The sequence below is a fragment of the Tamandua tetradactyla genome, chromosome X (assembly GCF_023851605.1).
Source record: "Tamandua tetradactyla isolate mTamTet1 chromosome X, mTamTet1.pri, whole genome shotgun sequence".
NCBI lineage: Eukaryota > Metazoa > Chordata > Mammalia > Pilosa > Myrmecophagidae > Tamandua > Tamandua tetradactyla.
The window spans coordinates 18952737-18977804 of NC_135353.1; the positions used below are offsets into that span (position 1 = coordinate 18952737).

The 25068-nt window shown below is 37.6% G+C and overlaps 1 protein-coding gene across 4 annotated transcripts in view; it reads left to right on the forward strand.

Moving 5' to 3' along the window:
* Positions 1-25068, forward strand: part of MCF2 (MCF.2 cell line derived transforming sequence) — a 128439-nt gene that overhangs the window by 74633 nt on the left and 28738 nt on the right. For 3 of the 4 annotated variants that reach the window (XR_013169606.1, XM_077146824.1, XM_077146826.1), the window contains exons 5-18: positions 1307-1426; positions 2173-2289; positions 3508-3657; positions 6215-6348; positions 8181-8295; positions 12282-12401; positions 13964-14155; positions 15198-15389; positions 16559-16730; positions 17049-17096; positions 19965-20002; positions 22783-22871; positions 24126-24192; positions 24841-24956. Coding sequence is in view for 3 of the 4 variants with exons in the window: in XM_077146824.1 (XP_077002939.1) it covers positions 1307-1426; positions 2173-2289; positions 3508-3657; positions 6215-6348; positions 8181-8295; positions 12282-12401; positions 13964-14155; positions 15198-15389; positions 16559-16730; positions 17049-17096; positions 19965-20002; positions 22783-22871; positions 24126-24192; positions 24841-24956 (1670 nt within the window). In the remaining variant the exon portion in view is untranslated. The remainder of the gene's footprint in view (positions 1-1306; positions 1427-2172; positions 2290-3507; positions 3658-6214; positions 6349-8180; positions 8296-12281; positions 12402-13963; positions 14156-15197; positions 15390-16558; positions 16731-17048; positions 17097-19964; positions 20003-22782; positions 22872-24125; positions 24193-24840; positions 24957-25068) is intronic. The other variant, XM_077146825.1, reaches the window with a different exon arrangement.

Genomic DNA, 25068 nt, shown 5'->3' on the forward strand with positions numbered 1-25068 from the left:
GAAAATTGATACTTCAGCTGGTGACAGAATGGTTTGATCTTGGAAGGTCTCTGGAGTTGGTCTGATCTTGTAGGCTATGATAGGAGCAGCTAAGAGGATGGGCCAGTGGATGTCAAGTCCAAAGAGAGGATCAAACTAGTTGTTTTGTGGCAATTGTGATGACTGTGTCCAAGTGAGAGGGAGGGGATGGGAGTGGATAGATATGTGATGAGAAGGGCAAGCCATAAGAAAGGAGTGTTTCCTGGGAGTTTGCTGCCCATGAGGTCACTTAGCAAGTGGCATGGTGACCTGTTAAGTAACTTGTACCTTCTGGATTCTTTAAGGGTGGGCTTGTAAGAGGAAGAGTACCAAAGTGACTCATGCTATTGGAAGCTATTCTCCATAGCTTTGGGTCATGAGGTTTTCCTCAGTACATTCTGAAGTGACGGTTCAAGACATTATCAAAGTCATTCACATGCCAGGATCTTAAAATTTTAATAGTTTCCATTCAGTGGGTGCCAGGATGCCAAATTGTTTCCAATATTTGTTTGGACTCATATGATTTGTCCCGTTTTGCAGATTTGAAGGACACATCATTCCTAAAGGCTAGACAGCATGTCTGAAGACACATTCAGTTTATCCACTGTTAAGTGCTATAGCGATCTCAGGGCAGAGTTTGTCCTCACCAGGCAGATAGACTGGTCTAGGGAGAACCAGAGGTAACTTTAGGCAAGTTCCTGTAATATAGCTATATCGATATACATTTTACTGGAATCATCCTGAAATAAGCTTTAGATTCTTTTCACTTGATTCTAAGACTTTTATTTTTCATGATCATCTATCATGTGCCAGCATTGTTCTAGAAGCTTGGATGAAAATCAAAATATAAAACATTAAAATATAAAAAATATATGGCTGTGTTCTGTTACTTAACATAAGCTTATAGTATTTTGGCTCCCTTATGTCTTTTAGGGGTATCCTAGAAACCTCCTTCCCAAATATAAGTGTTTTTACAGGAAATAAAATGCAAGTTGAGTTCAAATAACTAGCTTTAAAATGAAGCTTTAAGGTATAATTCTTCATTACATAGGATCTACTTGCCCAGTGTGAGAAAATTTGATGCCAGGAGTGCTGCAAAAATCTGACCTGATGACCTTACATTATTTCTATTTCAATGTTTTCAGATTTTATCCCATTTTTAAAGTGTTGGCCTTTCCATGTCTTTTATGACTTTAAATTTTCCTTTAATCGCTTACTTTCTGATATGTGCTCTGTTGAATATGTACTTTGACAATTTTTTTCTTTATTTTGTTTGTTCTTTTAACAGGCTTCCTTTCCTGGGAATTTGCACTTGGTTTTGGTACTACGTCCTACGAGTTTTCTTCAAAGAACTTTCACAGACATTGGCTTTCGATTTAGTCAGGAGGATTTCATGCTGAAATTACCGGTAAATGTATAGTATGAGAATGTTTTGGTCCTAAAATTCTCATGAAGACTTTGTACCATCCTGTTGATGTTTTATACCTAGCATGTTAAAGAAAACAAAAATCTTTCAAAAATGTAAATTTGAAACATCTAACAGCATTTCCTTCTAATGAAAATATATCATATATGTTATGTATATGTGTGTGTCTCTGTGTGTGTGTGTGTGTGTGTGTGTGTGTGTGTGTAAAACCAGGAAATGGACTTTTTAGTAAAAACGGAAGTAGATTTTATGTATTTGAACTCCTGTGAACTTACATTCTGAGCTCATTCACAGTACCATGTTCTTTTCGGAAAGATTTTTATACGTTTTGAGGGTTAGGAAAAGAGTGCTCATAAATTTTGATAATCTTGCAAAGACCAGTCCCTCCTGATAAATTCTACCTTACTACATAATGTCCTTTTGCTTTGTTGTGGGCATAGCATTCCTTCAGAAGCTTGGCCATTTACAAGGCACACTTCTAGAGGCAGGAAAGTTAGGTATTTGGGGTGTCTGTGGAGATTAATTTTACTTTACAGAACAAATGTTTGGTAAATGCAAGCTGCTAGTACCCACAGATGTGGGTGGCGGGAGGCGGTCCAGGAGAGAACTTTTAGAACCATCAATAAAATATAATTTTCTGCTAAATATATGCTGAAGTGCATTGTACACTTGAATGGCGGGATGCCACGGAGGGCAGTTAACAGTATCTCTCTTGCTTATTTATATAGGTGGTTATGCTGAGCTCAGTTAGTGATTTGCTGACATACATTGATGACAAGCAGTTAACCCCCGAGTTAGGCGGCACCTTGCAGTACTGCCACAGTGAATGGATCATCTTCAGAAATGTATGTTGCTTTCGCCCTTACCATAGAGCTTATACTTCTTTATCAGCCTTTACATCCAGTTCTAGACTTGGCTTCCTCTTTCAGGAAAACAAAAACAAAAAAACAAAAGCAGATTTTTGGGACTCCTATTTTTCAAACACGTGTAGAACTCAACATCCTGATTTTATTCCGTAGGAAATATCTAGAAAGGGTGAAGAGTCATTGAGGATGACAACTGAAGGAGAGGTCTAGGGAATAAGGAGTTCATGCTCTAGCCACCCCACACCCCCACCTCCTGTGACTGTGTAGTAACTTGAAGAAGAAAAAAAAGGATTTGGTTCAAATCTCAGCACTCCTGATTTTGAGCTGTAGGACCTTGGGCAAGATCTGTAACCTCTCTGGATCTTAGTTTCCCCAACTGTAAAATGGAACTAATAATACTTACCTCATAAGGCTCCTGGGGTGATTAAATGAGATAAGTGTAAAATGTTTGGCGTAGTGCTTGGCATAAGCCTGCAATAAATGCTAGCAAATATGCTTGCATTAGCCCAGTGAGGTTCCTGAGGCAATGAGATTTGGAGCAACGAGTCCTTCTCTTCTAGAAATTTACAAAGAGGAGAGGGCCCTACACCTCACAGCTAGTAGTCTGTGGTTCCAGAATCTTGAGACCAAATCTCAAAGAAGGGAGAATACTACAGAGGGAAATAAAGATGCTTAATTAAATCAGATGTTCCTCATCTCTATTCCTCATTAAGCAGTTCTATCCATTTATATGAAGGTGCTTTAGGCAAAATTGGCAGTGTCTAGCCTTCAATAACCTATAACGCAACTTTGATGTCCTCATCTCTCTTGCAACGTAAAGTTTTTATAAAGTGGTTTATACCAGTTGCAGAGTTTAATAAAATAAGGAAAACACAGTGCATTTTAAGGGCATGAAATAAGTCAGTCAGACCATGGCATCTTTAAGGAAGACTTTGATCACTGTCCTAGTATTAACACAGAAATTTAAATTCAAAAGATATTCAGGAAGACTCTCACCCTCGTTTTCATTTCTTAGAGGCTCAGATGCGATGATAGAGTTGGTTGCCAAGGGCAACGCCAAAAATTCCCTTGGCAGAGGAGAATTCATAGGGCATGTTTGCTGTCATATTTCAATCAAAGTAAACACAGTTTCTAATCCAGGTTTTGATACCTTGACAGAATTACTCTAGAATTAAAATCATCACTGGCTCTTTGCAGGCTATAGAAAATTTTGCCCTCACGGTGAAGGAAATGGCTCAGATGTTACAGTCTTTCGGAACCGAGTTGGCTGAGACAGAACTACCAGATGATATTCCTTCAATAGAAGAAATTCTTGCAGTTCATGCCAAAAGGTATCACCTGTTGAAGGTACGTCTGAGAGCATAGACAACCAATAGTTTGCCATGGTCCTTATTTTCTTAGTGCAGTTTTTAGTGTATCTGTTTCATAATGTTGTGTAGAGAGATAAGTGATATATATTTTTATATTATAAAGCAAACAATAATAAATAAGTACACTGTAAGACAGGAGTATGTCTTGGGATGTTGGCTCTAAAGGACTCCTTTATAAATAGTGCACTGTCTTGGGGAGCCATTCATTTGTAAATAGAATAGTTTATAAATGCACCAGAATAAGGAATCGGTTAATTTGTCCTCTCTCCTGGAAAGGCTCTCTCATTTGGAAAGCAAGAAGAGAATCAACAGTCAGATATGTTCTCTGTGAACCTCCACTACCAGTATGGTGTGAAATGGGAGAAGGAAAATTTGATAAGGAGTTAGGAGGCCTGTTTTTTGGCCCAACTCTGCTGTGAACTAGCATTGTAAACATAGCAAACGTTGCTCGATTGATGACAACTCTCTTTTCCACAGAGTACTAGTTCTCAGTGTTTTCTGCAGTTGACCAGGGATGGCAAGTTGATTTTGATTTCCTGAACAGTTCTGTCTGTAACGTTGGGTTGGGAAGGATTCTGAGGAACAGTTCAGGCATCAGCAAGTCCTTCTGGATTCACTTTAAGTACTTTTCAGATAGTACTTAAACTATTTGAACAAGTACCAGACATCCATATATAACCCATTTCCTTTATATGATATTATGCATCCTGGGGACACTGAAAGAGATCTGAGCTCTAGGTTGAGGTGACACTTATACATTTAAGAAGAGGAGGGAAACTGGGAAAATTTGAATTACATTCTAAAAGCAAAACTCTGTCCAAGGAAAGAAAGTTCTAGCACTCACAAGCTGTGTGATGTTAGACAATTTGCTTACATGCTCTGTGCTTCAGTTTCCTGGTCTGTACGATGGGGTTCATGGTGATGATTGTTGTGGTAGTTTGCTCAAGCTGAGTAGAAATATGTATTTCATGATGAGTTCATTGTTGCTAGGTGTGAGATAAAATAAGAATTGGGAAAGGCAATGAATGGTAACAAGGTTTAGTAGGAAAAGCATCTAACTATATCTGAATATTATTGAATCTTATTTGTGACTGCATCCTTTCTTTTTTTGTGAAAAATAACATATATATAGAAAAGCAATACATTTCAAAGCACACCGCAATAATTAGTTATAGAACAGATCTCAGAGTTTGGTATGGGTTACAACTCCACAATTTTAGGTTTTTACTTCTAGCTGCTCTAAGGTACAGGAGACTAAAAGAAATACCAATATAATGATACAGCAATCATACTCTTTTATTAAATCTTATCTTTCTGTTATAATTCTACCTTCTCCTTTGATCCTTCTCCCAATCTTTAGGGTCATTTGAGCTATGCCCATTCTAACTTTTTCATGTTGGAAAAGGCTGTCAATAACATGGAATAGGGGAATGGAACTAGTTGATGTTCTTGAATAGGCTGGGTTTCAGAACTTACTTGGCCAAGGAATCCATCTGGAATTTGTAGGATTCTGGAAAGTAATCACAGTGCCTGGAACCTTTGTAGGATCAGATAAAGTCCTAGATGTTCTTTAAAGTTGGCAGGAATGATTTTGCTTGGGGTTTGGCAAATGATGATAAATAGCAATATCTAGCTCTTATACAAGTTTCCCATGGTGCCAGGGCCAGATTCATCCCTAGGAGTCATGTCCCACGTTACCAGGGATACATCCACTCCTGGATGTCATATCCCATGTAAGGAGGAGAGTAATGATTTTCCTTGCAGAATTGTGCTGAGAGAGAGAGAGAGAGAGAGAGAGAGAGAGGCCACATGAGCAACGAAAGAGGTCCTCTGATAGTAACTGTTAGGCATAACTCTAGGCAGGCTTAGCTTCTCCTCTACAGAAATAAGCTTCACAAGAGCAAGCCTCAAGATCAAAGGGTTGGCCTATTGACTTGGGAGTCCCTAATGTTTGACACAGTATCAGGGGGTTCCCCAACGGTGAAGTTTAATAGTTTCATATTTTTTCTCCCATCTTTCAAGGGGCTTTGCCAATATTTTAAAATTATCTGCTCAACATACTCTGGAATGTATCCAGGCATTACATTAAGCTATACAGGATTACAAGCCCTCATTCCCATTCTGAACTCCATGTTTTGGGTTGTATAAATGATCTATCCAAGCAGGTTGATGCAACTGCATTCTTACTAATGTGATAGTCTTTGTTGTGCTACAGCAGTTTAATTGAGTCTACTAAAATATTGGTAGAATAGAATGGAATAGATTAGAACTTTCTATCCATAAGAGAGGAGGCTACAAATGGAGCATGTGAACTTCTGCCCTTAAAGATCTTGTGAAAATAGTGATTGCAGCAACCATCTCAAGAAGCACCCTGTATACTGAGGTATTCTTTAGATTTTCTGACAGTTGTGAAGGCAAACACCATTCTAGAACTTCCATTTCTATTCTTTAGGCCAGAGATTTCTGTTCTTTCTCTTTAGGTCATTGAGGCAGATTCCTAACAGGCCAATGTGGCCTATTCTGCATTTGTGCAGGATGATATTACAGCTGTAACCAAAGAAGGAGAAATTCTGCTGACAAATCTGGAAGTGCCTGACGCTGAAGAAGCTGCCAGGCCAATACTTGAACATAATCAGCAAATACATGGTGACTGGCAAACTGTTAATAAGTGAGTACTCCCTTTTGGGTTTAGAGTTACCTATTTTTTTAAAGAGGGATAAAAATGTTTTAATTGTTGAAATGCATTGGTAATAAAGTAGTCTGCATTGTGTTATTAAGTAGAGATACATGGTCATTAACAAATAAAGAATTTTCCAAATATTCCAGTAACCATCCATCACACGTCCTTAAAAATAGAATAGAATTAACATGATGGGATGGCCTGATTATATGAAGGTAAGTTGGGACATATTTGTAGTTACATTAGCCTTTCAGTAAAGAAAATAAGAATTTAATAAAAATGTGTGCATATGACATGCAAATTTAAAAAGTTTCTTTTGAAATACTGCAATGTAACTCATTCCTGATACAGAAAATTCCCCTGGTGGTTAAATAAAGCCCGAAAATGAAGGAATGAAAAAGGGCAAGAGGTAACACTAAGAATTCATTTAGCGATTTTATAGTTAAAAGTTAACGTGAAATAGAAATAGTGAAAGAAACAGCCGAATATGTTAATTTTGGTGATTCATTTTAGGGACTTGTTATCAAAAGTTATAAATAGAATAAGGATTTTGTTATATAATAACTATCAAAAAAGTATGAATGAGAAGTGAAGCCCTGCCTTGATCAAGATGGCAGAGTGAGAAGCTTCAGGGTTCTACCGTCCGACAGAACCTTTGAACAACCAGCAAGAACTGGCAGACACAACTTTCTCAAAGATCCAGAAAACAGTTCAGGGACGGCAGTAACTAAGCAAATGCCTAATCAAGAAAAAGGTTACTTAAAAGGGTGGTGCCCTGGCAGACTCCTCTTCCAGCCTCTCACCGATTCAGTGTGGAATCAGTCTGTGTTCTCAGTGTGGGTCCCTGGTCCTAGTTCCATAGGAAGCAGAATAACTCTCATGCACATGTTGGAGGCATGTATGTCTGGCCCAACACTGGTAGTGGCCGGCCGGACTCACTGTTCTAAAATGTGCCATACATGTAGAAGGCAGTCCTCACAGAGCTCTCCTACAGACCTCTTTGGGAGAGCAGTCAAGTTATGCTGCCTGGGGCAAGGGATTGTTGGCTGTAGAACTTAAGCAGTGCCTGGGACCATGAGGAAACTTTTGTAGAGAAGAAGGGACATTCAGAACCATGTAAATGGAAGAATTCCCTCGGGCCACATGCACTGTAGTGTACATGCCCAAGACAAGATGTATATGTAGAAAGGACCAGGGAGGCCCCTATGCTTTGGCTTCTAACAATTCTCTAAACTCGTTGTATGGATAAGCTCTGAAGGAGATCTTGAGCACGGGTTAGCCTGCCAAGTCTGGGAAAGGTGTTTTCTTTTTTCCTTCTTTTCTATTTTTTGTTAGCTCCTGACATCCAAAGAAAACTCTGTCAAAACACTAATTGGATACAAGCTTATGGAACTGACCCCTCAGGTCCAAATAAGTTTCATAGGGGTGAACCTCAAGATTGAGGGCTCAGCTTATTGATTTGGTTGTCCCCACTGCTTGTGAGAATATCAGAATTCCCCAGAAGGAGAAGCTAAATATTTCCTCCTTTCTCCCCAGCCCCCCAAGGGGACTTTGCAAATACTTTTTTATTCTCTGCCCAAATTACTCTGGGATATATCTCGGCATCACACTAACCTGTACAAACCAAAAGGTCTCATCCCCTAGTCAAGATTCCATGTAATTTATGGTGCTCAAAAAACTGATTATAGAAGTTAAATTAGATAATGCGTTACCCAAAACATAAATTTTATCTTTAATTCTTAATGGTCAGACTAGGTTTATCTACATATTTTTGAAACAAATCAATCTTTTTAAAGTTTTTTTGACTTTTCTTTGTTAAGATTACTAACTCAAGTACATGATATGGAAACAGCCTTTGATGGATTTTGGGAAAAACACCAACTAAAAATGGAGCAGTATGTGCAACTATGGAAGTTTGAGCAGGATTTTCAAGAAGTGAGTTGTATTTCTTTATATAAATAAATACGTTCACTTGCTAGTGTAAATGTCATGTTCTTCCAATGTGCTAATGTGAATAAATTAGCAGGACCTTTCAACTGTTTCCCTGTTGTAATGCAATAAAAGGGCATGGGCTTTGTAGTTAGAGAGACTATGATTCATATGACGACTCTATCTATTATGAGCTTTTTTATTGGGACATGTCAATTTACTCTTCAGTGCCACAGTCTCCTCATCTGTGAAATGGGAATATTATCTACCTCGTGAAGTTATCGCAATTATGTAGAATAAGCTAAAGTGCTTCATATAGTGCTTTGTACCAAGTAGGTAGCTAATAAATGGAGTTGTTGTTCTTTGTGTGGTTATTATTGTTGTGAGATATAATTCTTTAAACCATCCACTAAATTCACAACATTGACAGATTATACCCAGCTTCTCTTCATTATACCAGAGGTTCTTATTCCTCGATCATCAGGCATGCAGTTTAGCAAAATGCCCATGTATCCCTATAGAGGGTAAAAAAACGCATCTATGAGTGAACCTTGATTTATAATAAAGACCACTACTTCTATAGCTGATTCATTTCCTATAGGAAAGCTCTTAAGTACCAACATACATGCCATCTATCTTAATGTTTATTATTCCCATCTATTTTAATTATAAACTGCTTTGGAACTATGAGATAACTTTCCAAAGAAATAATACTAGCTTCCTTCTTGGTTTTTACAAGCCATATACCTATGCCAACTGTATTTATTAAAATTTAACAAAACCTTGTTTCTGATCCATGATTTATTTCTATGAAAAGTCACACGGATGACATATAATCATGTTTAGTTATAATTATTTAAAAGATTGCAAGTACATTCTGGTTAGACTCTCCTCAGAAACCCATCATATATGGTCAAAGCCATTTAGTTTCTCCCATTTCTTCTGAAGTCATGTCCAAACTCCTTCTATTCTCTTTCAGGCGACTTTACTGGGGATCCAAGAAAAACTCAGTTTTCTCTCCTGCTTGGTTCCAGCTTATTTTCTACCCATGAATGACTTACTTGTGTCGTGTTGCATTTGTTGTAGCAAAATTGTGTTTGAGAGGGGCACAGCATTCTGCATGGGGCTCAGTGACCATTAGCCCTTTCTCTTCTCTTTTGAAATGCTACTTTCTCCTGGAAATCTTCCTTAAAGGAAGAATAGGTCAAAATGCTCTTTGTCCTTCGAAGTCTTATTTGTTGGTCCGCATGCCCTGCTCCTCCACCCCAACAGGCACAAAAGTAACACTATCCACGAATACACCCATTAGTCATTTACTTCCATCTTAATTTGCATCTGTACTAAATTCTTGTCCTGTGGTTACATTCTGTTTCTCCAAATCATTATTGGCTTGTAATCCATATTGCTGCTTGTCTTGGGTTCTAATCTCACTCACAGGGTCCGTATCTCAAAGTGACATAAAGACAAGTTCTGTTTAGAAGGCTAATTAAAAAAAAAACAACAAAAAAACCCATTTTATTTGGAAATACTTCCAAACTTATGGGAAAGCAGCAAACAAGTAAAGTAGAAAAGTAACATCCATACATCTTTTACCCAACTTAATTTATCAATAATATTTTGCCCCATTTTCTTTATCATCATTCTCCCTTCCTCACCTCCCTTACACACACAGATTTAATTTTTCTGGCAGATAGTTTTCATGATCATTTGAGAGTCAGTTGCATATGTGATGTCCCTTTCCCAATAAATACTTCAGTATTCCTATTATTCTCTTATATAACCACACTATGGTTATCAAACTCAGTATTCAATTCAGTATTGAAAGAATACATTTATGTTATCTGCCGTTGGTATGCCAATATTTTTTTTGGCACAGTGTATTTTTATTTACCATAAACCATGTCCATTTAGCTTTTCCAGGGCAAAATGGGAACAAATCCATCGTGGCAGTTTCTTTATTTTCTCCTTTGTTGTTCTCTCTCTCTCTCTCTCTTTTTATTATTTATTCATTTTTTTATTCCAGAAGTTTCCAGGAAAATCTTGTGGAAAACACAGGATTCCCATATACCTCTCTATTATTAACACCTTGCTTTAGAGTAGCACATTTGTTACACTTGACGAAATAATGTTATTACTATTGTACTATTAATATAGTCCATTGGTTCACTATTTGTGTTGTGTAGTCCTATGTGTTGTTTTTAAAAAAAATTTTGTTCCAGGAACATAGATACCTCCTAACATTACCCTTTTTAGCCGCATTCAAATATATAATTCAGTTTGCTGCTAATTACATTCACAATATTATGCTACCATTGCCACCATCCATTATCAAAACTTTTCCAATTTTTCTGTCTGACCCAATAATGTCTTTCATGACATTTCTTTTTTTCCTCCAGTCTAGGGTTTGGTTGTCATGTCTCTTTAGTCATCTTTAGTTTGGAACATTTCCACAATCTTTCTTTACTGTGACTTATATGACATTGACATTTTTAAAGAAGACAGTTCTTTTTAAAAGAAAACATATTTCACTTTGAGTTTGTCTGACATTTTCTCGTGCTTAGATACAATCTATATCTGACCAGCTAGAATAGTACATAGTTGATGTGTCCTTCTTAGTCAACACACCTCATTGCTGGTGCTGATTTTGATCAGCCCATCAGCATGTTGTCAAATTTCTCCACTGTAGAGATACTCTTTTCTTCCTGTAACTAACAGGAAATCTGTGGAGAGAAAGTTTAAGGCCATGTAACTACCCTGCCCCTCATCGAAATTTCCCCATCGATTTAGCGTCCATTGATGATTCTTGCCAGAATCAAACTTTACCATGATGGTTGCAAAATGATGATTTTCCAGCTCAAATGTTCCTCCCCGATTTGTGTTCTACCGCGAGCAGTGAGCAAGAGCCTCCCCTTTTCCCCATTATTTGATTTTCTATCTATTTGATTACTGGATTCTGTTTTTCAGTGGTTAATATTTCATTTCTGTTCTCAGTTAATTTGGTATTTCAAATTGGCTTCTGTGTCCTTGTGATATACCCCAACATTTCTTTAAATCACTTCCTTACTTTCTGGCATAGAGATATTCCAAGTTGTTTGTACCTTCTCTGCCCCAGCCCTGGAATTAGCCATTTCTCCAAAGAGGGCTGGTTTCTTTTCTTGGGAAATGGTATTAAAGATTAACATCTGGGTACTAGATGTGCTTATGGCTACTGGACGGTCTTTGCTTCCAGGCCTCACTCAGCATAAAGCAAAGGTATATTTATACATATGCACCCCTCTGTGAATGCATATATATGCATATACACAACATATTGATATTTTAGAAATCATGATTTCACACTACCTAAGAGTTTCAATTCAATTTTAGGAGGCGATGTTTTGGTTTCCTGGGATGTTCAAGCAAATACCATGAAATGGGTTGGGTTAAACAAGTGGACTTGATTTGCTCCCAGTTTTGAAGTTAAGAAAAAGAGTCCAAATCAAGGCATCATCAAAGCTATGCTTTCTCTCTGAAAACTGTGGTGTTCTGGGGATGGCTGCTGGCCATCTTTGGTCCTTGGCTCATCACATGGCAGCATCTCCAGACCTCTTCCTTCCCTTCTGGGTTCTATTGGTTTCAGCTTCCAGTTGCCCCCTGTGTGGGTCAGAATTTCATTCTGCTTATAAAGGACTCCAGTGGTAAGATTAAGACCTATCCCGATTGAGGTGGGTCATACCTTAACTGAAGTAGTCTTCTGAAAAGGTCCTATATACACACCCACAGGAATGGATTAGGTTTAAGAATATATTTTTCTGGGCTACCTACAGCTTCAAATCACCACAGATGATATCTTTTTTTTTCAAATGAAATAACTGAAAATAATTTTCTGTATGTGCAAGCTTTTCCACAGTGACCTTCTTATTTAATAGCATTCTCTACAAAGCTATAATATAAAGGGGGGAAATCCTTAATAATGTGTATGTTTTTCAAACTGGCTTGTCTCCTATATTTAGCTTGTGACTGAAGTTGAACTTCTCTTGAACCAACAAGCACAGCTGGCTGATGTGACAGGGAATATATCTCAAGTAAAACAGAAAATAAAAATTTTGGAAAATTTAGATGAAAAATCTCAGGTAAGATCACATTTTTTAGGTGTTTACTATTTTGATGGCATTACTAAGCTACATTTTACTGGGACTAAGTAGTATAAACCCTTATTATGATTTGATAGCACTGTATAATTGGCACCATGATATTGATCCATATTCTGCTCTATTCATGGTAGGCCAGGGGCAACTGCAGATGTATCCCATAGGTATAGTGGGAGGTCCTCTGAGATAGTAATGTCAACTATTTTAAGTCTATCACTAGGAACATAAGTGTAAATCATTTGGAGGAAGCTAGAAAAGTGTCCATCAAGAATGGTGCTTGGTACTCGCTAATGATCATAATGAAAGTGATGGAAAACAAATAAGAATGTAGTTCCTTAAATGCACAGCATGTGCTTTATGCACTTGAACCAAACATAGACTCATATAGACAGCCTATTTATTCTTACTAGATTCATGACTTTGGGTAAATTGATGAAATTTTCTCAGCCTCAATGACCTCATCTATACATTAGGGGTAAAATGACTTCAGTTGCAGAGTAATTGTGAGGATTCATTTAGATGGTTTATATAAAGCACTTAGTACAGTTTCTGGGGTATAGTATGTTCTCAAAAGAGGCAGCCATCATTACTCCTGCTAACCTTAAAGCTTGAACTCAGGGCTTTAATGCTTAAAAAACTCTAGCTTTGCCTTCCTAGCTTGTGTGCGTTCTAAGGTGCATTTTCAACAAACAATAGGTTTATGGGTGAACTACAGTATCTAAGACCAAAAATTGAGAGAGAGCAATTGCAGTGGCCAGTTCTGGAATTATTCTTGTAGACCTATGTGATGGTCAGACAGTATTCAAACCCTCTTGACATAGTGGAACGAGAAGGCGAACTGGCCTGGAAACTAGGGGGCATAGATTTTAATTTAATTTTTTCCCACTCAGTTAAAGGTAGTCACTTCCTTGTTCCAGGTTTCTGTTTTCCTTAACTTACCTTGACAAACATTTTCTGGGCTCCTATTATATTTTACCAGCCTTGAGGTTTCAGTTGCTAAATTGGGCAAACATTTCCTGGGCTTCCTGTTATATTTTACCAGCCTTGAGATTTTAGTCCCTTAACTGGGGGATCAGTGGAGTGGAGGCAAGACAGCTGAGGTCCCTTTTGATAAACCCCGTGAATTTCATTTTAAGCATGTAAAGTAGTTGGGTAGGTGACGATTCTAATGTGATTCCAAGGCCAGGATGATAGGAAATACATTAGCTTTTATTTGGCTGTTGAGTACCTCATTTGATATATGCAGTTCTGCTCTAAATCTGTACATTTCAGGAGAAGCAAATCTCATCCACGTTGTGGGTGGGATGGTTAATTTTCTGTTTCTGTAACCAGAAATGCGTGAGCTTCTGATGGCATCACTTGCTGGAACTAATTATTGTAACTGTAAAGTATTTTGCAGCCAGCAGAAGTATGACATCGAATCTCATTTTTGGCAATATATCTTGGTTGTATCAACTTGTTTCTGAGCCATTTTCTTCTTTTCCCCCCCCTCTATATGAACAGAGATCATGCAGTCATTATTTTCCTTTTTTTCTTAAAACTAGGATCTGATAGCAAAAGCCAGATTTGTGATATTACATGGACACAGGCTTGCAGCAAATCACCATTATGCACTTGACTTAATCTGCCAGAGATGCAACGAGCTACGTTACCTTTCTGATATTTTAGTTAATGAGATCAAAGCAAAACGGATACAGCTCAGTCGGACCTTCAAAATGCATAAACTCCTACAGCAGGTAGTGTCATGGGAAATGGTCCATCTCTGAAAAAGAATGTAGAGTTTTTACCTGGGTCTTCCCAGCCTGATATACCTTGTCCTTGTGCCTCATGGTTCACCTTTTACCTTCTCAGTGGTTGTTGGGTAAAGGTCTGGAATAGCTTTGGAATTGCACTTGTAAGAGGTTCAAAGGAATGAGTTTGATTACGATTACTTAATCTACCTGTGCAGGCTTCCTGCCAGGTTCAGTGTTTGAAGAATCTGGGCCTTTGTTCTGAAGTTTGAGATAATGGTGGTGATAGGTTCCTTTCTATTTTGGATGTGTCTCTGAATTCTCTACTTTGGTGATTGGTGATTTGCACTCTAAATACTAAAAAGTGCCAGAGGCATTTTGCTCAAGCCTAAAACTCCTTCCATGTTTCATATTAGAGCAATAAAAATTTAACAGTGGCTGGAAAATATTCCTCCCTGGCTTGTGGGTCTGACCCCTTTCATGAATGGGCAATGTGCAGAAAGGCTACCCTGCAGATAGAACCTTAGCAGGGGAATGCAAAATAGGGGTATCAGTTAAATAGGTGTCATACCTGAACATCAACATTTAAACTGTGTATCTTCTCTAGCAAGGAAACCTTTGTTCTTGGCCTCAGCAATCATTAAGAATTTGTATTACACTTCATATGTTGCTAGGAGTTTCATATTTCTGTTATTGATTTTGGGAAAATAAAATGCAACCAAGGCACTGAGAGAATGGTCAGAGTCCCTGCTGCTGAATAAATTTCATGCTAACGAAATGAATGCAGTGGTTCCCTGACATTAGCTGTGAATGAGAAATACCTGTGGAGTGCTGGAAAAATAAAAATACCAAGCTTACAGCCTCGAGCTACTGAATCAGAATTTTTGGTTGGGGGGGGGGAGTGTGCAGAACCCAGATATGTTTATTTTTCAAAAGCTTTGAAAGCGATTTCAGTTCCCAGAAGCTAATGCTAATGTACCCTCTCTCAATGGACAAATATATATTCCTCTTTATCCATGCATGGCTTTCTTTCTCGATTTCTCACCAGGCTCGTCAGTGTTGTGATGAAGGGGAATGTCTTCTAGCTAATCAGGAAATAGATAAGTTTCACTCTAGAGAAGATGCCCAGAAAGCCCTCCAGGACATTGAAAATTTTCTTGAAATGGCTCTGCCCTTTATGAATTATGATGCTGAAACTCTACAGTATGAATTTGATGTAATTTTATCTCCTGAACTCAAGGTAGGAGGCTCCCCCTGCCTGCAAATAAACAAATTAATCAGACTATAATTGCAGTCATGTGTGTAAGAATTATACTACCATGCAGCTAACTTTATAGCAATGTGCAATTTCTTATGTGGTCCACTTAAGGGTCAGTGATGATAGCAGAATGTTTTATGTTAAGCATAAAAAAATTCAAAGGCTTATGCTTGTTATATAAAGAAGAGCAATCTCCTCTTTGAGCTCTGGCTCCATCATCTTTCAACTCCTTTTACTCTCTGGGAGCCTCTCACACAGGTTTTCTTGTGCATACTTGGAGAAGGGTCCAAAGCTAGGAGCAGGTCAAGAGTACTTCAACTCAAACATCTTTCCTTTGTGCTGTAGTGACTACTGGCAACTGCTCTGTGGACACAAAGCTGGCTTTTCCTATACAATTTGGGAGTGAAAGGATAAAGAAAGGATCAGGGTCTTCTTGGGGAAGGGGGAGTTGCCCGAACTTGGCATTAGCAGGGTGGAGAGCCATGGCTAGTTTAATATCACCCTCTTGGAGATACCAGATAAGACTCCCTCCACATTGTACAGAAGGGTCTTTAGTCAGGCTATTTGTTGCAAAAATGTGTAACTGACCCTGAGGTTGGAGTGGTCTCTCAACTCATGAGAATCCCCCAGCAAATCAGGAACAAGACTGTGGTAATGACCAAATGATTCTCCAGAAGCAACCAAGCTTAACGCTAGCTGCTTCCCAGCATCTTTTGGGGGACAGAAGGATGGCTATAAAGAGAATGTCCTGCAGGCTTGACCTGAAGCTACTATGACAATTTTGAATTTACTATTTGAATTTGATTGTTTTTATGACTCGTTGGCTTTGTCATACCAAGCAGGAAAGAGTAAAATGCCTTCTGTTCCAGCCTTTCACACATGATGGATGGGTTAATCACTTCATACAGGGTCCAATTTTTTGACTGCCTGAGAAATTTCTTCCTTAGGTTGTTTCGGTTACGATCTTTACTTCTGGTTTTATAACCATGTGCAGATAAAACATGAATCTGTTTTTATCTTACTTTCCTAAATTTCTTCCAGTTATATTTTCAACTCTAATTTTTTTGACAGTATGAGTCTGAGACGTATAAGAGGATTTGTAATGGCCCCATCTCAGAAAATGTTTCATAGAATTATTCTGCAACCTGCAGGTCCAAATGCAGACTATACAACTGAAGCTTGGAAACATTCGAAGTATATTTGAGAACCAACAGGCTGGTTTCAGAAACCTGACAGATAAGCATGTGAGGCCAATGCAGTTTGTGGTTCCTGGATCAGAAAACCTAATCAGAGCTAGAACAACACTATTTACCCCAAAACATGGTAAAACATCTTGCATTTACCTTTTCTATCTCTTCTTTTTCTGTTATTGCTTATGTCATTTCCACTACGTACATGCTGAATGTGTCTGATAAATTGACATTTTATTTAGGCATATTTGATTATGTTTAAATTATGTTGCACAGGGCAAGATTCATTGTTGAGATTATAAGTGTTTGGGTCGAGAAATAGGTTCTGAGGGGACTGCTGAAGACCCACTCAAGTCATTAGTCACTAAAAATACATTTTATTTTTGTTTCATTTCCTTTTTTTTCCCTTTCTGATGTTCTTATTTAATGGCATCACGCTTTCTTTCTGCAGTGGGAGTTGGATACTCTTTCTTTCAAGCATGTAAACTTTTTTCAAAAGGTACATATCTTTATTATATTGTTTTTTTAGCTAATATATTTTCTGAGTTTGGGTCTGTGGGCAAAACCAACTTGGCATCTGCAAACAACGCTAGCTCATTCTCGCATTCTGCCTGCAAGTAACAATTTCTTTGTTTTCCATAGTAACCATCTTCTATCCCCCCCTTGGTATTAAACTGACCTTGGAAAATGTCCATATTAAAAGTAGATCATGCATCTAAACTCACCATCTTTTAAAAATGATTGCATAAGAAAAAATTGCAATGCTTAAAGTGAATCAGGCTTTCTTCCTCTAGTTAAAGACTTCCGTGTCATCTGCAATAAAACTGTCTGTTGGGAGTAGTTGTATTTGCTTCAATCTGAGACCGTCTAATGTATTTGTGATGAAGAAGGCAGCTCACTGAATAAATAACATAGATGGACAAATGATTTTATTCCGTCATAGTGTGTGAATTAAATCAAAGCTTTATTTAAGTTCCAAACTTTGTTCATTTTATCTCGTTGCTTTGTGAGCAATGGGGATTATGACAATCAGTTTCAAACAGATCAAAACATAAGACTTTAATTTATTATAAAAACGAACCAAAGTGGTTTTATAGAATTTTGTTCCTGTTGTCCTATTATTGGTTTTTTTCCTTCTTTCTTTGCATCAGATGGAACCCTGCACCTAGCATAGTGCCTCGCACCTAGCAGGATGTGATAAATTTCGAATGAACATAGAATACAGAGGGGAGTTAGGGAAGGACATTTGCAGTGAGAGATAAAATGTAAAATGTGGCTTGAATGCTCAAATCTGTCTTTAGTCTAGCCCTTTCTTCTAAGCTCTAAAATCGTGCTCACAACTTGCCTCCTTGAATTTCCCATTGGCAACTCAGACTCAGCATATCCCAAACTGATTTCCTCTCCCCTGCAAACCATCTCCTCTTCCAGTGTACCTCATCTCTGTTTCCCAAGCCTGGGAACTTGACTCTTTGTCCCTCATGCCCCTCTTCTAATCAATCAAAAAATCCTGTGGGTCTTTACCCACTAAGTATCCCTTGAACCCCACCCCCAACTTCCCTTCATTCCACTGCCACTTTTTTTTTCCTAGTCCAAGTTATTTTCTGTTGCCTTGACAACTGCAAGTCCTGTCTCCCAACTCGCCCTCCTCAAATGCCCTTCGTTTTCTTATCTTTTGGACTTTACATACACTCTTTTCTTTCTGGAACACTATTCCCTTTCCCCCTTGCTAGCTCCTACTTCTTTATCAGATCTCCTAGTGCCTGGAGAGGTCCTTCAGGTAAGCTTTCCTCCCTGCCTCCTTTCCTCCCTCGCACCGCAGTTGGGTTTAGGTGGCCATGCTATGTGATAACAAGCTCCCTGCATTTCTTCTCCGCTTTAGGGCAATTGCCTGTTTTTCTCTCTTGCCTGCTAGACTGAGCTGTGTGAGGAAAGGGACCACATACTATTCATATCCACTTCTGTTTCCCAGTACCAAACACAGAGCTTGGCGTATACTATAGGCACTCAGTAATTTTATATATATTTACATTGCCAAAGGAATGCATAAAGATACCTTGCTTTTCAGAAAAAGATACATTCCTCAAAAGTTGTGTATTTGTCTCTTTTTTTGCAGTTCTTAATGTATTTGCAAAGAATCACTGAGTAAAGCTAATAATCATCTCCTAAGTTACCTTTATAAAGAAGTTCAAATTTCTGTATATCAGATTTATAAATGGGGCACATTAGTATTTCTTGAGAAGTTGATTTTATATGGTCATCGCCATTGATTCCAATACATCTATTAAAACTAAAAAATGAAAATGTAGTTTAGAGTCGGAAGAGTGTAACAGAACAGCCTTTCCCTGAGCGAGCCTGACACTGGCTTGTGCTGAGGGAGGAAGACGAAAAGTATGTTCCTTCCATGGAGAGGGGACGCTGGTACAGCCCATGTCACTGGCAGCCTTTGCAGTAGCCTTGAGAATTAGGAACTTCCACAACCCTGTGTTTGACTGGATCGTACCCCTGGCTTTGAAGGAACGTTTGGACTCCTTGTTCAATAATGCAGAAGCTCACCCTTTGTAAACAGAACCTTTTTAAAAATGACAATCAGAGCTTTGCATTTGGATGACGTTATTTGTAACATTTTTTTTCCTGCTTCCAAAATGTTTTTTTGTACAGTAGACAGGCACCCATGCTCAGATAGTAGGCTAGATGGATTTGAACACCACCTATGCTTCTCAGACAAGATATTAACTTGAGTTCCTTGGCTATAAAATGGGGATAGAAGGGGTGGTGCAATGATGGCTCAGTGGAAGAATTCTCACGTGCTATACTGGAGACCTGGGTTCGATTCCCAGAGCTTGCCCACACAAAAATAAAGGGGGGGGGGTATAGAAGCAGTTCCTACCTCATAGGGTTGTTTTGAGGATTAAGCAAGAAAGTGCATGGGTAGGACTTAGAACAGTGCCCAGTATGTAGCAAGCACCCAATAAATGTTAGATGTCATAATTACTAGATTAATTTTTTATGTTTTTTCTTTGAAAACTCTTTGGTCAAATTAATCAGTGAGTTACAACTGATAAAGCATATCTGATTGAATGCTTCTGTGTCAGAATGGACATTAAATCTGCAAATAATTATGAGTACTAACGCCTAGCTCAGTGCACAGCAGGTAAGTAAATGTTGAACATATAAGCAAATGAGTGAATATATAGCAAAATCATGTTCAACAAGTTGAGATTATATTGATAAGTCTAGCCAATCATTGCTCTCTATAATATGATTTTAAATACTAAATACTAATATAATTTATATTATAAACTAATATAAGTTATTGAAAGTGCTGACCTTAATTCTGGTTGAAATTTTTTTCACATTTCTCTACCAGGGAAGAAGATGTGGAGACAAAATCAGAGCAACATGAAAGTAAGTATCATTAATTTATTCAAAATGATCTTTATTACTGTAGCTGCAGAAATCCGTGTGGGGGCTTAAGCCATATTTTATATTCATGAAACCAATATCATACATTTGAAAGCCTATTTAATCTGAAGAAAAAACTGCTGCGGCACTGTGTCTAATTGTGGTACTGGCATATCCCCAGATGTGTGAGCAGTTTCTCAAGTCCTGGCTCAAGTTCAGTATCATTTCTGTAGAACAGCTCATATAAGTTACAGCTTCTCTTCCTATTTCCATGCTCCCTGCACCTCCACCCATTCACCTACATAATGGTTGCACCTTATGTAGGTTGCACCTTCTACGGAAAGAGATTTCTTTCATTAGTCATCTCAGTTCTGCATGTATAAAGCACAGAGGACAGATTCTAATAGGAAACTCTAATGGGAAACATTCAGAGGCAAACTCCAACCTCAGAAAGACATCCATTTGTTTCTTGATAGAAACAAGATGACCTCCATCTAAATTATCCATAATAATCTGGACTGTGTAGAGTTGCCTCTTCACAGCTGCAAAGCCCTACATTTTCTCTCTGTATGTCCTTGATGGTATACAAGGACAAGCACAGAGCTTCAAGAGACAGTATAACATGGTAGTACAGATTTCAGAGCTAGCCCGCCTGGTGTTTAATTCCAGCTCCATCACTTACTGGCTGTATAACCTCTGGAGCTCAGATTCCTTATCTGAGGATAATAATGGGGATAATAATTAAGCACTGTCATCATCCAGATAATGTAAAGGTGAAATGATGCAGTATTTTCAGGAGCACTTCAAATAATGTGTGACCTATAATAATGTGCTAGGTGTTTTATATCAGTATTAGCAGGCAGATGGCCTGCAATGATATACTGTGGCTGATTGTTGCCTTGTGCAGCCACGACTTGTGGTTTCAAGAAGAAAACAAGTTGAATGCCAAATTCCATTGTCTTACATGTCTTTTTGTGCTAGTTTCAACTCATGACACTGTAACACTCCTCTACATGGATTTATTCAGTTGTATATCAAGAGGGAAAGAAATAGGGGGCCACGACTCTATGCATTTTCTTTGTGGGTTTTCCAGCTGGCAAAATGCAGTTCCAAATGCACAAATTCTTTCAGTCCAAGACACTTTGCCAGATTCTTAGACCTTTAAAAATAGGCATTTATATTTCAAAACTTTGCAAACCTGCATTTAAGAAACCTGTTAGGAGTAAATAGTGCATCCCTAGCTGACAGTGGAGCATGCAGTATCTTCAGTCTTTTATAGTATTAATTTGTAATGACAGTTGGTGTGTTCACAGACATAGCAAAGAAAAGTACATCTTTTAAGAAGGGCACGAGGAAGGGCTTTGACACTTGGGTTTGATGCCGTCTCATCACTTGCTACATATGGGACCTTGGCCATGTCACTAAACTTCTCTGAGCCTCAATTTCCCCATCTGTGAAATGGGCGTAAGATACCCAATTGCTGTGAGGATGAGATATAATGATGTGTTAAGCACTTAGTAGTATGCCTGGAGAATCTGTAGAAAGTCTTCAATAAATGCCTGTTTCTTTTTCTCACTTCATATATTTTTAATAATAAGTAGGTCACAATTTGTGAAAATGTTATTTAGCCAATAGATCTTGTACCTCATTTTGTATTGTAGTCATTACAAAGCAATGCTACATTTACTTGGAGGGCAGGCCTTTGGGAAGCTCAGTTATCCAGCACAACAGACATCCCAGGAATAGCCTTCAAAAGCTTCCAAAGAGTAAAGAACCATTACCAATCTCACACAGTTAACTGAGTAGGCCTGGCTGACTTCTTTAGAGTCTGTAAAATAAGGCAGCAACTTAGGATCAAGGAGGGCACTTGTATCAAGAGGCACATGTGACAGAGGGTGAAGGCGGAATAGCCAGCTCTGAACATGTTAGTGGACCTGGAATGTATCATTAGATTTCATCATATCATTCATGTTTATGATGATACCACTGAGTCATTAGGGGAAAAGGCAATGATGTTCTGTGTCCTTGCTTGAAGCACACAAGGATGCAGGTGATGCTTTCTAGAAATTGTTCTGTTGAAAATCACTAAGGTTAAAAAGCTGCTTTGAGAATCCTGTATTTTGTGTCTGATTGTTTTAAACCCATGGCTTCTCTAATAAAAGAAAAATGTAACTCATGCATACATGCACACACGAAGCTTCTTTGGTACCTCGATGAATACATTTTTGTTATCTGGAAAATCCAACTTTTTCTGAATTTACTCATTTCCCAGAAGTGCCAAATCAAGGAAACATTACTCTAATGTATAAAATAAATTCCCATTGGTGAGGGTGTGAGGGTAGTTCAGTGATAGAATTCTCACCTGCCATGGGAGAGACCACGTTCAATTCTTGGCCCATGCGCTTCCCAAAACAAACAAAAGAAAGAAACAAACAAACAAATAAAAAGTCAACAAATGGTGCTGTAATAACGAGATACTCACATGGAAAAAATGAACTGTGACCCCGCTATACAGCATATAAATAAATAAATAAATAAATAAATAAATTCCAATTGCTATCTTCAATTTGTGCTGTTAGGCAACTCAAATCATTTCTTTTCTACTAGCGCCTATGAAAGTTATTTCCAAGAAAAATACCCCTAGTGTATTTTTCAGTTTCTCTACAGAGTTAAGATGTCGAGAAAACTTCATTCTAGATTTCCTGGAAGGAGCTAGAGATTTCCTTGAACAAGAGCTATACCTACATCAATGCTACTCTAACTTTTATTTTCCATCATTTCAGATCGAAGTGATACGTGATTGTCGGGAAAAGAGAAATTCCACTTTATCCTCCAGTTTGGACAATGACAATAACTTGGATGTTTTAAAGAAGTATCCTTTATTTATTAACATACTCTCACATATGCTTCTACTTATAGGAGTCTCTGGTTCAGTGTCCAAGGAGAATGTGCTTAGAATACTGAGTTCATAGAATGGGGTCCTACTGAACATAAGGGAAAGAGCACTAGATTAAGTGTCAGAAGTCCTGGGTTTATGCCTAAGGAAGCTATGTTCTGTTTAAATGACTCGAGGAAAATTAACTAGACTTTTTCAGAATCTTGGCCTTCTCTTTGGTAAAAGAGGTAAAAAGCAATAGAACAGTCTTTGAAAACTACAAAGGATTATGGAGCTATATAATAATTGTAATAGGCATTGACAATTATTTTAAACAAAAAAACAATATTTTTGTTTTAGTCACTTTTAAATCATTTTAAAATTCTAGATATAAGAATATGCAACTTTTTAATAAAAAAGCAAGTAGCCAGTATTTTGGAGGAAGTTGTATGTGCTTAAAGTGCTTAAAGACTATTAGACGTTAGATGCTTAGAAATGCTATATAAAGAATATATAAAGATGCTTAAAATATGTAAAGATATATTTTTATTTATCTTTAATTATTTATTATTTACTTAATATATAAAGTTATGTAAAAAATATATAAAGACGCTTAAAATGCTATATAAACAAAGGTTGAAGTTAAATTAAAATGGGATGCCTATGTTGGGGAATGGGGAAATTAATTTTGAATTTGATGTCAGTTGGAACTCACATTGAAAGGAAAATGTATTTTATATTACAGATACAGTAAACAAAATTACTTCAGAAATTTTAAGTGTGAGCTGCATCTGAGAAGACCAATATAATAATCTACATCATGTCTTACAACAATTCTGAAATAAAGGGAAACTATAGTGCTTAAAATGCTAATATTATTTTTTTTTTGAGGGAGAGAGGGAACTATAGCAAATTGTGCTGCCTAAAATTTTGTTTAAAAATCTTAAGAGGTTTAGGAATAGATTTTGTGAGTTTTTAGTAAGTTGCTTCTTAAGCTTAGTGAGATAGAAAAGTTTTTCTTTTCCAAATTAACAATAACCCCTCATACTTTTAAAGAGGCTCATTGGTGGTACTTCTAGAAGCTATGGAATCAGTTTCATATTTTTGGTGATAAAACCAAAACCACTGGTAGTTCCTATGCATTACAAAGTTTTCACCTTAGAAGATTTACAATGATTATAATTGAAATGTAGTGGTAGAATTCGGAAGCCATAAAATGACTGATACAGGCTGTCTTTCTTTTCATTTTAGCCACGTGCTAAATGAGCTGATACAGACTGAGAAGGTGTATGTTCGAGAGCTGTTTACGGTTTTGCTGGTAAGGGGCTCCAGCTGCATTTCCCCCATCTTTTCCTGATTGATTCCAGCTACATTCATTAGAAGGTGTTTTGGGGTGTTTGTCCTTCTACTGTTTGATGCTGCATGTTGGTTATGTTGTACATATTCAGGGTCTCCCTAGGTAGTGAAAGGTGCTGATTCAGAATTTGTTACAGAAGAGAGAAGCGGTTCTCTTAGGGATACAGCAGATTGTTATCATTATCTCCAGCTGCTATATAGAGACTGTGATGTAAAGAACTTGAGAATGGGATAAAAATACTCAGTTTGACACAAATGTCATGATATTAATTTGGTCTGAATACCTAAATACTTATTGCCAGTTTAAAGAGAAGTTGATGAGCTGTAATAGAATTTTTACACATACTTGGTTTCTGTGCTGTTTCCTACACTACAAGCTATCTTGAAGGACCAAAGAACTGTCACTTTATTCTACCTGTTGAGTGGAAAGCCTGGTCTCTCAAAAAAAAAAAGAGTAATGCATAATTTAGGGAAGTAGGAAATTTGTATGTTAGAATTACTAACAACCTTACTCACAAATCCCCTATACATTCCATGTCCCCTTTTGGTGGCCTAATCAAATGTTCATGTAAATAGTTTTAAAATGCATACATGTATTTATTTTGGGTAGGGCTATAGAGCAGAGATGGATAATCCAGAGATGTTTGATCTCATGCCACCTGTTCTGAGAAATAAAAAAGACATTCTCTTTGGAAATATGGCAGAAATATATGAATTCCATAACAGGTATGTAATTGCTGAATCGAATATTTCTTTTTCATGATGTTATTTTTAAATGCAATTGATTAATTTATTGTATTTCATGTGTAACTATGTCATATTCTTTTCTTTGATATTT